The following is a 14,014-nucleotide window of genomic DNA, read 5'->3' on the forward strand; positions in this document are numbered from 1 at the left end:
AGGATGTAATACTATAAGATATTATGTTGTTATATATGATAAGCAACATATATGATATAGAATAAGGGTTTCCAAAAGCAAGCTGAGTTCAAACAGGTACAAGTTGTACAGGTACCGAAGCTCAACGACAGAAAATAAGCTAAAAGTCATTCTGAAGAATGAGATGCAACTTCTCTTTGTATTCCCTCCAGTCACAGACTCTGAGGGTGGTTCATGAGGTTAAGATTGCAGAAATGCAATTAGAAGTCACTTAAGCTAAGAGGAGAATCTGTTTTAAGGTTATCATGGCCTCTCATAGTCTCAGAGAAACCCAGGACCTGAAAAGCACTGAGGCCTCAGAAACAAATAGAACCAGGAACTCAAATGCAGTCATAGTTTTCACCTTTTCTGGGCCATCAAATTTCTGAAAGCTCTCCATTTTTGCACCTCCTAGTGGCATTTAAAGATACCCTATCCTTTTTATTTTATTTTTTTAACATTTAAAAAAATTTATTTATTTATTCCTGAGAGACACAGAGAGAAGTAGAGACATAGACTGAGGGAGAAGCAGGCTCCCCAGAGGGAGCCTGATGCAGGACTCTATTCCCCAGACCCAACTGGGATCACACCCTGAGCCAAAGGCAGACACTCAACCCCTGAGCCACCCAGGCATCCCAAAAAGATACTCTATCTTTCTAAATAATGCCTCCAAAAGTCCCAGGAAATGAGTTTCTCAACTTAATTTCAATGAAATATTGGCCAGGGTAGATCTCACTTTAATAATAAAGACATATTCATGGCTACCAGGCAGCTGGTGCTGTAGGGATAGGGAAAATGTCAACCCCCCGCCCCCCATAATAATTTGCTTGGCAGACAAATGTGTTAGGTGTTCTCTTTGTTATTCCTGACTGCATGTAGTTTTAAGTCCACAGATCTTAAATTAGCATATGAAGACCTTGAAATACTCCCTCTAATTTATTTTTCTGACCCCTGTCAATCTCTATACTCCAAGTCTAGCAGCTACCAACCTGTTTTCTCTTCCTGGAATGCACCATGTTCCTTCTGGCCCTGTTAGCCTTTGTATGTTTTTTTCTTTGTCTAGAACAACTTCCCTTCTCTAGTTTGCCTGATAATTTCTATTCATCTTTTTAGGTCCAGCATCAGCATTACTTCTAGAAGCATACTTGAATTCTAAAAACAGAGCTTGTTGCTTTTTGTATGCTTAACTTTGTTCACAGTTCTAGAGTCCCTATTACACTGGATTGTAGTTGTTATGTAATTTGTCTCCTTTCTCTACCAACTAGAAATTCTATTATTATTATTATTATTATTATTATTATATTTAGAGAGGGAAGGAGGGGGAGGGGCAGAGAGAGGGAGGGGGGAGTGGCAGAGGGAAAGAAAAAGAATCTTAAGCAGGCTCCAGGCCCAGCGCAGAGCCCCTCGTGTGTTTGGGAGTAGGAGTAGGAGTAGGAATAATGGATATAATTCTGGTTCTCTCCCTAGCAGTTTTAAATTTCTGTCTCAGTCCCAAACAGAAAACAGGCAGTTGGTGCATCTCCTGGCCTTTGTCTTCACCCCCCCGCCCCCTCCCCCCCCATATCTTCTCTCTCCTCCCTTGCCTCCCTTGTAAAACCAAACATAGGTTGTGAGGCCAAAAGTAACAGAAGAACATTCTTTTCCCCCTCTTCCTTCCGCTTCATTTTTCTTCCACCCCTCTCCCAATTCTATTTTGGGCCTGTCCTTCCCCTCTCTCACCTTCCTCTGATGGAAACACTTTCACTTTTATCTCTGCCATATTTTACTGTGATTTTAATTTTTTAAATTAATTTTTTAAAAGAGTTTATTCGAGAGAGAGCGCTAGCGAGCAAGCACGCGAGCAGGGGAAGGCGCAGACGGAGAGGGAGAAGCAGGCTCCCCACTGAGCAGGGAGCTAGGTGTGGGGCTCAATTCCAGGACCCTCGGATTATGACCTGAGCCACCTAGGCGCCCCTTTACTGTCTTTTAATTTTTAAATTCATCAGCAGGGAAGGACTCTTTTTAAACATTTGGATTTTTAAGAAGAAAATTTGCAAAAATGATTATTATAAACGTAAATTAGCGATTGGAATCCTCCAGATTTCTAAGCTAGAGTAAGCCAGTCAGGTCATTTTCACTGCACCTGGGCAAAAATGCATCTGAATTCCTATTAAATAGATTTCCAGGATGAAATCTAAGTTTACCTCTCTAACTCTCCTCTAAGTCCTGAAAAACAAAAGCAGTAAAAATGTATACATGCTTCTTAAGCGGGGTGGGGGGTGGGGGGGGGCTTTGAATAAAGAGCGGAAGCTTTGAGCCGTGATTCCCAGTTTTTTGAAATCCAAAACCAATAACCAATGCCAATCAGTAACCCAACCCATCCATCTTTTACTTATAAAATAATATAAAGGATAGGAGAGGATTTAAAAAAAAAAGGTTGCAAGAAAGTATAAATCTCAAAAAAAAAAAAAAAAAGAAAGTATAAATCTCAAAATAAGAAGTTACGGAGGTAACGACGCTAAACGACATCAGTAAAAGCAAATCCGGGACTAGCGTGTGAGGTTAGCGACCCGCGTCCGCGCCGCGGGACCCCGCGGTGACTTGGCGAAGGCGCCGCCTCCGGGATCCGTCTCACTGGGGCTCACCTGCAGGCTCGCCCCGGCCCCTGCTCCTCTTCCGCATGCGCACTGCAGGCCCACGCCTCCGGCGTCCTCTCGTCGCCTTCCCCACCCCCGGATTCCTGATTCCGATTGGTCTGTTTCATGGGCCCACCTCTTGGACCCAGCCAATGGGGAAGCCGCCTGGGTGCCCCGCCCCCTCTGCCGGCGGTGTGCGGCGGCGCAGCTTGCGAGCCAGGGTTGCCAGTGGGGATGGCGGCGATTGCGGCGACTGCGGGCCGGCTCTTGAGGCTGCGTGCGGCCGGGGCAGAAGGACAGTGGTGTCGGCTTCGAGGCGCGGGGCTGCAGGCAGCCTCGGCCGCTGGGGATGCGGCGCAGAGGCGGCATGTGGCTCACTTCACTTTCCAGCCCGACCCGGAGCCCCAGGAGTATGGTGAGCTAGGGCTGCCCTGTCTGCGCCCGGTGCAGCCCAGACCCCCGGGCCTGTGGGGGTCTCGCAAGGAATACCACCCTGCTCGTGCGGGCGGCGGGCGGCGGGCGGCGGGCTCATCTCCTTGCTTCTTGATGTAATTCCTGTATTGCTTGCTTTCTGGAGCCTCCCTACTTTAGGGTCTGAGTGGTTTCTTCCCGGCTCTATTTCTGTGACTGTGCAACCCTCGAGAGGCAGCCCCTCGGCCCCCTCGAGATGGGTGAGAGGGCATACCGCGGTCTGGAAGGGCAGAGGGGTGGAGGGCTGGGCCCAGGGAACGCCTCTTTTTCTCAGTTCTCCATCCTTACTTTCCCAGCTTTGGCCCTAGGTGTGTTGTCCCAGTTTGCCCCGAGCTAGGCCGTTAACCGCAGGCACCGGTATTTAAAAAGAGAATTATTTTTCATATCATCATCATCATTATTATTTTATTATTGCTTTGGCAGGGAAGAGGAAATGGAAGTGCAATGATTTTCCCAAGGTCACAGAACAGGTTATTCCGAGAGATGGGAAGGAATCCAGGTTTCCCATTTGAGCCTAGCAATGGGCCTGGGCTGGGCTAGGCTGCCATTTAGCCAAGCAGGGGCTAATTAGTGAAGGTGAGGGGAAGAGGAAGCTGTCTAGTACTCTCATTGGTAGAAAGGTCACATAGCAAACTCCTCAGAGTATGACAATTGCATGACCTTTACCATTTTTTCTGCAGGTTGTGTGTAATCTCCGAAAGATCTAGTGTCTATTATCTGAACCTCAGAAATAATAAGAAAACATTTACCTTCTCCTTGTCTGATAACTTTTCATGTGCTAGAGCTGATATTTTTTGGAAGAGTGTCTTTACTTGTGGATAATAGGTATGAATATATAGTGAGTGCTTACCATAGGCAGGTACTATGCTGAAAAATTTACATTCATTATTTCATTTTTTTTTAATTTATTTTTTATTGGTGTTCAATTTACTAACATACAGAATAACCCCCCAGTGCCCGTCACCCATTCACTCCCACTCATTATTTCATTTGATGCTTAGGACAACCTTTAGAGGTAGGTGAGCGATGTTAACTGAAGTCTTGAGATAGTTTGTCCAAGGCTTTACGGAAGGTAGTGACAGCTTCTGCTCTGGATTTTAATTATTCAGATTCTAAAGCTTCCATTCTAAATAATGTACTATAATGCATGTAGAAATAATTAACTAAGAGGTGTACCACTTTTGTGAAATAGTAGATACCATAAAGATGAATAGCAATTTCTTCTCAGCAACAGGATGAATCTTGAATTCTGTCTTCAAAGCAAAGAAACTTTAGCCTGATACTTGAGAAATAGAACACAGCTTTTCTTAATCCTCCCATGTCCCTTCCATAATTATGAAATTACTAAAATCCAGGTAGAATGATAATTACGTTTATATGTTTGTCTTCATCCTAAAAATAAAAATAAATGCACGTTACAGCGAGTTTGGGCAACAGAAAAAAGTAAGAAAAAGTGATTACACCATCCACTATTTGTAAATACTGCTAACATAATCCTTCTAGGTATTTCCTTTCAGTTTAGTGGAATTAAATTACTCCACTGATAAAATCAGTGGAATTACATTTTCCTATAACTGTAGTTTTAATGCAGATACAATCTGCATTATTTAACAAGAAGCATTTTCCCATATGATTACATAGTTTTCGTAACCTTTAGAACGTCACGTGTTCCATGGAGTAGAAACACTTGTTCCGTGGTTAAGATCTTGGCCCTAGAATCAGATTGTCCTAGGTTTGATTTCAGCCCTGCTACCTATGACTTTGAATTACCCACCATCCATTAGCCTCACTTTCTTTGTAAGTCAGGATTTTATAATAATATCTACTTCAAAGGATGTTATAAGGACTAAATATAGACAGTTGTGTACAATGTACTCAACCCGGTTTGCCTACTAAGAAGCACTCTAAGTGGAAAGTTAACGATTGCTATTATGCTTTTGTTTTACACTTTTGCACTGTTACAAATAATAGGGATAGAAACATTTCATGTATCCTTTATGTATCTGAGATTATTTATTTTTAATTTTTTAAAATTTATTTATTCAAGAGAGACACACAGAGAGAGGCAGAGACATAGGCAGAGGGAAAAGCAGGTTCCTTGCAGAGGAGCATGATATGGGACTCGATCCTGGAACTCTGGGATCATGACCTGAACCAGAAGCAGACGCTCAACCGCTAAGCCACTCAGGCATCCCTGAGATAATTTCTTTAGAATAAAGTCCTAGGGATGAGATTTCTGACCCAAAGATATGAACAGTTTAATGGATTTTTAATACATAGTCCAAATGATCAGTTTATACTTCCATCTGCATTTATTAAAGTGTGAGTATTGAGTGTCACGATAAAATCGCAACTGTGCGGTGTGTGATACTGTGATTTATAATAGATACATACTGGTCTTTGTCCCCTTTCCCTGGCTCAGAGCTTCTAAACTTTTGAAATTTCTTTTGATGAGAACAATAAAGGTATCTTGTTATTCTGATGGTGTCTTTTCACAAGCTCCTAGTTCATCTAAGGATGGGAGCTGGTCATTAGAGGAATCAGTTGTGTGACTAGAGGCTTAGGACTTTGGGTCGCACCCCTGACCTCTGTGCAGGGGAAAGGTTCTGGAGGTTGAATGAATTTAATCAGTCATGCCTATGTAATGAGGCCTCCTTTGAAAACCCAAAAGGGTGGGGGTTCAGAGAGCTTTTGCGTAGATAAATAGGTAGAGATTTGGGGATAGTGTCATGCTTAGAGAGTGTGGAAGCTCCGTGAGCTTTCCCCATACCTTGCCCAATGCATCTCTTTCCTCTGGCTGGTCCTGAGTTATGTCCTTTTATAAGAAACCATTAATCAATTAAGTAAAATATTTCTCTGTGTTCTGTGAGCTGTTCTAGCAAATTAATCCCAAAGAACCGGTTGTAGGAACCTCTAAACCGTAGGCAGTCAGAAGCACAGGTGACAACCTGGACTTGTGATTGGCTACTGGGAGGTGGGCGCAGTCTTAATAACACCTGAGCCCTTCACCTGTGAGATCTGACACTCGCTCCAGATCCCACTGGTTGAGCTAGATTGTAGGGCACCCAGCTAGTGTTGTAGAATTGCTTGGTGGTGTGTTAAAAAATTGGAATTGGTATCAGTATTGTGTGTGTGTGTGTGTGTACGTACTCATGCTTCGGTATTTTATTATTTTATGCTGTTTTACTATGTATTTGTTTTCTTTCTTTTTAAAGGTTTTATTCATTTATTTGTGACAGAGTGAGGGAGAGAGAGAGAGAGAGTACGAGTGGGGTGAGGGGCAGAGGGAGAAGCAGACTCCCCTCTGAGCAGGGAGCTGGACACAGGGCTCCATCCCGGGACTCAAGGATCATGACCTGAGCGGAAGGCAAATGCTTAACCAACTGAGCCCCCAGGCACCCCGGTTTTATTTCTATTAAGGGATATTTACCAGATATTTGTTTGGCAGACTTTTAAAAAATATTTTATTTATTTATTTGAGAGAGCACGCATGAGGGAGCACGAGCAGGGGAGAGTACTCTCCATGGAGCAGGGAGCCCAAAGCAGGGAGCCTAAAGCAGGATCCCAGTGCCCCGAGATCGTGACCTGAGCCGAAGGCAGACACTTAACCGACTGAGTCACCCAGGCACCCCTTGTTAGCCAGATTTATTTTCTTTTGTGAATTGGATGTTCCTTGTCTTTGCATATTTAAAAAATTATATGCCTAGTAATTTTGTCCATCAGTATTAATCCTGCCTACCATTATTTAATGGCTTTCTGTTCCAGATGTGTGGTAGACATCAGTCTATAATCCTCACAGTAAGTAACCTTGTGACCTAGAGAGTATTATGCTCATTTATAGATGAGAAAATTGAAGCTCAGCGATATCCAAGTCTGAGAAGTAGCAGGGCCAATATGTGAGCCCAGATATGTCTACCTGAAAAGCCTCTCACACTACTTTTGTGCTAATATTTTGTATATTAAAAATATTAATGAAGATGGCAGCTCTTTGTCTTTCATGTATGCTACAAATAGTTTTATTTTTAACATTTTGGTTATTATTAGTATTATTTTTTAAAAATTTTATTTATTTATTCATGGGAGACACAGAGAGACAGAGACATAGGCAGAGAGAGAAGCAGGCTCCATGCAGGGAGCCCAATGTGGGACTCCATCGTAGGACCCCAGGATCACACCCTGAGCTGAAGGCAGACACTCAACCACTGAGCCATCCACGTGTCCTGACATTTTGGTTATTTTGACCCATGAAAGAGACTGCTTAAATAGAGGGGTGGTTCAAGGTCGACTTTGAGGAGGTAATATTTAAGCTTCACTATGAAGAATGACAAAGGAATTATCTCCAAGGCAAAATAATGTTCTCCTAGAAGGAAAAAGGGCAAGCAGTGGTGAGATCTCTGAGGTGAGGTAAGCCTGTTCTGTGGTGCATGGGAAAGCAAAGCCATGGAAGTTGCCTACGTAGAGGGAGGCAGGCAGCTCTCAGAAACCAAGGGTAGACTGAAGAGTCCTCTTTTTGTGAGGATGAAGGTCTTCCAGCATTAGAATTTGTAGAGAAGGAAACAGCATGAGTAAAGACATGCTAGAAAGCATAGGCTCTTATGAGGAATGAGAAGTAGGTTTGGAGGAAAAAGAGGAAGGATAGAAAATCGAAGTTTGGAAAGCCTGAAAAAAGGTTGGGGGGGTGGGGGAGAAAAGATTGAATATATCCAGTGTATCTTACACTGTGCTGCCTGCCTTACATTCAGGTTCAGGTTTTATTCTGTGGGCTGTGGAGGGCCATCGATGGTTTATAGGTAAGAGAGTGACTTGAGATGTGCTTGGGCAATGTTATTAGGAGAGTTATAGAATTGATATGGCAAGGTAAGGAGGCAGAGAGGTCAGTAGGGTATTGTACTGCCCAGGCAAGAAGGTATAACTCTTTATTTATTTATTATTTTTTAAAGATTTATTTATTCATTCAGAGAGAGAGAGAGAGAGAGAGGCAGAGACACAGGCAGAGGGAGAAGCGGGCTCCATGCAGGGAGCCCAACGTGGGACTCCATTCCGGGTCTCCAGGATCAGGCCCTGGGCTGTAGGCGGCGCTAAACCACTGCGCCACCGGGGCTGCCCAGGTATAACTCTTTAAAGCTTGGGGAGTGTCAGTGTGAATGATTGTGTGTTTTGAAGAAATTGACTAGATTTGGTGTTATTTTGCCTGTGGGGGCTAAAAGGGGAGGGGCAGAGATGACTTGACATTTAGCCTAGGAGGCAGAAAGGGTAGAGTGGTGGTATCACTGATACAAATGAGGGATGCTGGAAGAGAGAAACACATTTTTGGGGAGAGGACGACTTAGGTTTGGATGCATTGATTGGATGTCTTAGTACTTTTGGGCTGCTGTAAGAAAAATACCACAGACTCGTGGCTTATAAACAACAGTAATTTATTTCTCACAGTTCTAGAGGCTGGGAAGTCCAAGGTCAAGGAATTGACAGATTCGGTGTCTGGTGAGGCCCTGCTTCCTGGTTCTTAGCCAGCTGTGTTCTCCCTGTGACCACACTTAGTGGAGGAAGTGAGGGTGTCCTGTGGGGTCTCTTTCTGTGAGGGCATGAATCCCATTCAGGAGGGCTCCACTTTTATGACCTATTCATGTTCGAAAGCCCCACCTCCAAGTACCATCATATTGGGGATGAGGTTTCAACATATGAATTTTGGGGGACACACATTTATTCTATAGTATTGGAAGTGTTGGCAGAACATAGCATTATGAGGTAGGCTAGTCTGAGTGCTAGTCTGACACCAACACAACCATGTCAAAAGTTGGGAACCTTTGAGACTAGATAATTCTCTCCATGTCTCTTTTCCCTGTCTTATGCAGAATTGCTCCAGTTCGTGGCCTTCCTGTTTTCTCTTCCTACTCTGTGTTTCCTTGTTCTTACTTTATCATTGCTTGTCCAGACCTTTCCTTGGTACCCCACAGAAAGATAATCGTGATGACCGCAGACACTTTTATCAGAGCTTACCAGGTACCAAACACTGTTCTGAGTGCCTTACATGTAGCAATTTTTAATCCTCATATAACAGTGCAATGATAGGGATCCTATTATCATCCACATTTTATGGTAAAGAAACTTAGCTGCAAAGAGGTTAAATTTCAATTTTTTTATTTTATTTTTTTAAGATTTTATTTAGTCGGGCAGCCTGGGTGGCTCAGTGGTTTAGCGCCACCTTCAGCCCATGGCCTGATCCTGGAGACCTGGAATCGAGCCCCACGTTGGGCTCCCTCCATGGAGACTGCTTCTCCCTCTGCCTGTGTCTGTGCCTCTCTCTCTCTCTCTCTCTCTCTGTCTCTCATGAATAAATAAATAGAATCTTAAATTTTTTTTTATTCATTTGAGAGACAGAGAGTGAACGATGGGGGTGGGGAGGCGAGGAGTGAGGAGCAGAGGAAAATGGACAAGCCGACTGCATGCTGATCACACATGTGGGGCTCTATCTCAGGACCCTGAGCCAAAATCAAGAGTTCTTGCTTAACTGTCTTAACCTAGGAGCCCCTGTACTTTTTGTCATTTAAATTTCCCCAAGTCACCCTATCTGTATGAGGTGAAGCCAGGCTTCATTTTTAGGTAGTCTGACTTGGTCTGCTCCGAGAGCAGAGGCTGGGCCCCTGTGCACACCACCACACACTGTTTTGCATTATTCATACATGCTTCAGTTTATTCACACAACATTTTGCCCCCTCTTAACTCCACCTCAAACCCGGCTTTCCCCAAATTTGCTGCTTTTTTTTTTTTTTAAAGATTTTATTTATTTATTCATGAAAGACAGAGAGAGAGAGAGAGAGAGAGAGAGGCAGAAACACAGGCAGAGGGAGAAGCAGGCTCCATGTGGGGAGCCCGACATGGGACTTGGTCCCGGGTCTCCAGGATCAGGCTCTGAGCTAAAGGAGGTGCTAAACCGCTGAGCCACCCGGGCTGCCCAAATTTGCTGCATCTTTTGCATCTCATCTGAGCAGACTCCTAGCCTCCTTTTTTGTTATAATTTACCCACCTTCAAGTTTATTTACTTATTGCCCAGGAATTTGATTCCTGGTTTTCTCATCTCATCCCCTCCCCTTGTTTTGCCTTCCAGTGTATAATATATTGATTCAGTAATTCTGTATACTACTCAGTCTTCACCCAGATAAGTAGGCTCACGTTCTGTCATCATACAAGGTTATGACAATGATTGCCCATATTCATTCGCTCTGCTGTATTTTTCATCTCATCCCATTTTCACCATCATTATGGGAGATGACAACATTGCAGAAACCATGTGACAAAGAAGCTGAGAGATGTGGTTCTTGAGGCAGAAGTGCTTGAATTTGAGGCCCCCTTTGCACTTAGCACTGTGAGATTGGCCAGGCTTATTTGTGTCCGTGGCTGGGGGAACTTAGTGAGATAAGCCATGTAATTATGGTGCCCCGTACCAGTTGCACTAAGATTGGTGTCCCTAATTAGGGGAAACCATAGGTGACCAGCACAGAGTAGATGCTCGTACATATTGGATATTTGATGGTAATTATCTCACTGAAACCTCATGCTGGCCTTATACATTAGGTCTTATCCCTGTTTTATAGAAGAGGAAGTGGAATGTCAGTGGTGAAGTAACTTTCCCAAAGTCACACCTGGAATAAAGGACCCACCGGATGCCAGGCCAGGTTTGCATAATTATGTCAGTGTGTGTGCCGCCTTCGCTGCCCTGTATTGCTCCCCAAGAACACATCTGGGCCTCTCCCTGCCCCTGATTTTCAGCATTGTGTGTAGGTGTGGGTTTCTTTATTAATTCTATTAATCCTATTAATCCTATTTTAATTTTCTCCTGGATGCCAAACTTTGTGCTAGGTGCTTAGCACAAAACACAAATGTGGATGTGGACCCGTCTTCATGGAATTTGAAGTCTAGTTGGGAAGAGGGACAGAAAATAGCTAGCGGGGATGCCTAGGTGGCACAGCAGTTGAGCATCTGCCTTCATGCCCAGAGTGTGATACTGGAGTCCTAGGATCTGGCTCCCTGCATGAAGAGTGCTTCTCTCTCTGCCTCTCTCTCTCTCTCTCTCTCTCTCTCTCTCTCTTTCTGTGTGTCTCTCATGAATGAATAAATAAATCTTAAAAAAAGGGCAGCCCTGCTGGCGCAGCGGTTTGGCGCTGCCTGCAGCCTGGGGTGTGATCCTGGAGACCTGGGATCGAGTCCCACGTCAGGTTCCCTGCATGGAGCCTGCTTCTCCCTCTGCCTGTGTCTCTGCCTCTCTCTCTCTCTGTCTCTCATGAATAAATAAATAAAATCTTAAAAAAAAAGTTAAAAAAATAGCAAGCAAATGTGTACTGAAATCAGCCCCAATGGCAATAAATGACCTGTAGGACATGCTCAGGTGCTGGGAAAGAGAATAGAGACCTAGCAAGGCTCTTAAGAGGCAGCATTTAACTAGGCTCTAAGGATCAGGAAGGGACATCTAAGAAGGTATGAAGGGGGTGCCAGGCAGAGGATCCAGCATGCATGAAGGTCCTGATATAGCAGGGATCTTGGTTTGGTGGAATTGAGAGAAGTCTCAGGTGCTGAGCCTTGGGGGGCAGTGGTACAAAATAGGACTTTAGATGTGGGCAGGGATGAGATCAAGCAGGGCTTTGTGGACATGGTGAGGAGTGGGGCTTTATTGCGGGTGCAGAGAACTTAGAAGGATTTTGAGCAGAGGAGTACCATGACATGCATTGCTCTTTAGGACTTATTGTAGTAGTGCTTTGATGAATGAGAAGTGAAGGAGTAGAAGAGAGGAGGTGGTACTATGGACTGGATGTATGTGTCTCCCATGCCCCCCCCCCCCCCCAATTCATATGTTGAAGCCCTAATTCCCAGTATGGTTGTATTCAGAGATGGGGGTCACTGAGAGGTAATTAGGTCATGAGGGTGGAGCCTCGTGAATGGGATTAAAACCCTTTTAAGAGACATAAGAGAGTCTCTACCATGTGAGGATACAGCAAGAAGATGGCTTTCTGCAAAGTAGGAAGAGAGTCTTCATTAGGAACTCACCTTGGTCTTGGACTTCCTAACCTCCAGAAGAGTGAAAAATGTTTCTGTTGTTTAAGCCACTCAGTGTGTGATGTATATAGCAGCGAGAGCTAAGGTAGGACATTAGGAGGTAGTTTTCAGGAGCAGGAAAGAAACGGTGAGTTCTGGAATTGGGACATCGTAGTACTAGATTTTAAGCTATATTTTGGAAGTGGGATTGGATAGAAGAAATGAACAAAAGGAAGATACTCCAGGATGCTTCCTTGATTTCTGGTTTGGACACTTGAGTGGAGGATAGCGCTGTTTGCTGATGGAAAAGACTGGTTTTGGGAGCAGATGTCAAGAGTTCAGTTGTGTGCTTCCTGAGTTAGAAAAGCCTGACCCAAGTAGGGAACTGGTGACTGTTGGGTGTAAGCCTGGAGCTGAGAGGAGAGGTCTGGATTGGAGATTGGGAGTCACCAGCATTTGGAAGAATTTAAAAGGCACTTGAGACAGAGTAGAGAAGTAGCCAGCCAAAGGAAGGGAAACAGCTGTAGCTCGTCATACCATGACAAAAGACACAAGGTGCTCCTAGGGAGACCCAGGGCTCCTAGCCACAGTCTATTGAGCTTTAAGGCTTTCTTAGGTCCTCTCAATTTTGGCCTTAGGTGACAGTCTCCTTGCCAACACCCCCCCCCCCCCACACCCCCCACCAACCACCCCCCTCCTTTACTGGCACCCTGAAGAGGCATTTGTGTTTATATAAATTTTAATATAAAATGTTCTGTCCCTCCTATTTGAAATCTCTGTGAAACTTTATGGGGTAGAGGTTGGGAAACCCCAGAGTAGGGATTAAAATGGGACAGAGGTACATATCTGGCACATATAAAGGGATTCCTGGAGAATGGGACATCTGTAGGGGTGGAAGAGGTTTTGTTGGGAGAAAATAGGTAGTTTCTTAGGCATCTTTCCATCTCACAGTGTGGTTAGTGCCAGATTATGCCGCTAAAATCCTTCATTCATCATGTTTCAACAGGCATATACTGATTGTCCTGTTTCTGTTAGGCACTAAATGCTGAACTTCCTCAGGAATATGACACAAAAATGCTATACTATACGAGTGTATTCCAAGCTCAAGAGGGCCACTGCTGGCTATGCTTGTAGAACCTTTGGTTTCTGAAAGCAGACCCTAACTTTCCATATCATAGCTGGGTTTTTTTTTATTTGTTCATGGTCTGACTACAAACACCCTGTCAACATGTCCTGCTGCTGACCTTATTTATTTCTAGACAACTGCTTCTGGGGCACCCATTTGCCCCTTTAGTCTCGAGACTCTAGTTGTGCAAGGCGTCTCCCTTCAATGCTTCTGCACACTAATAGTTACTCAGAGTAACTCAATAACACTTCTACTTCATTCCCCTTCCCTGCAGAGTGACTCTGAGTTGTCACAGTGGTAGATATTTTTTCCTACTGTATTTCTTTCTCCTTTAGTGGTTGGTTAACACCGTGCTTTGTGTATTTTATCTTTATTGAATCAACCTAATATATTTCTTTGTTCTGTCATTCATTCAACAAATATTTATCAAGCACTTACTACATGGAAGACATTGTTATAAGCGCTAAGCATATACTTCTGATCAAAAGCCCTCTCAGGGCTTCTGATCTATTGTGTTCCGTATATTCTGCAGACGCTCCATTATATGCCAGTTTATCTTTGCAACAATGATAACAGCTTGGTTTTTCACAGTGCTCTACTTAGGACAAGTTCAAGTGAGCAGCTCGCTCCATCCATAAAGCTATGTTTTACCAATAGGTACCCATTAGCTTGTATCCCTGAAAGGGAAATTACACTGCTGTGTACATTTTTGTTTGTTATAACTTTTTTATCTTGGAAAGAAGAGTTGTTTGGTTTT

The 14,014-nt window shown here is 43.9% G+C and overlaps 1 protein-coding gene and 1 long non-coding RNA gene across 7 annotated transcripts in view; one reads left to right on the top strand and one right to left on the bottom strand.

Moving 5' to 3' along the window:
- The window catches only part of LOC112658456 (uncharacterized), a 39,674-nt gene extending 36,950 nt beyond the window's left edge, over window positions 1–2,724 (bottom strand). Inside the window, exon 1 of the long non-coding RNA XR_003135718.3 lies at window positions 2,643–2,724. This is a non-coding gene — a long non-coding RNA (uncharacterized LOC112658456). The remainder of the gene's footprint in view (window positions 1–2,642) is intronic.
- Window positions 2,725–2,802: 78 nt separating this feature from the next.
- BCKDHB (branched chain keto acid dehydrogenase E1 subunit beta) overlaps window positions 2,803–14,014 on the top strand; it is a 448,915-nt gene continuing 437,703 nt past the window's right edge. For 5 of the 6 annotated variants that reach the window (XR_007401257.1, XM_049092277.1, XM_025444931.3 and 2 more), the window contains exon 1: window positions 2,818–3,048. Coding sequence is in view for 5 of the 6 variants with exons in the window: in XM_049092277.1 (XP_048948234.1) it covers window positions 2,868–3,048 (181 nt within the window). In the remaining variant the exon portion in view is untranslated. Of the gene's footprint in view, window positions 3,049–14,014 lie in introns of all 6 variants that reach the window. The other variant, XM_025444929.3, reaches the window with a different exon arrangement.

Source organism: Canis lupus, chromosome 12 (genome assembly GCF_003254725.2).
Source record: "Canis lupus dingo isolate Sandy chromosome 12, ASM325472v2, whole genome shotgun sequence".
NCBI lineage: Eukaryota > Metazoa > Chordata > Mammalia > Carnivora > Canidae > Canis > Canis lupus.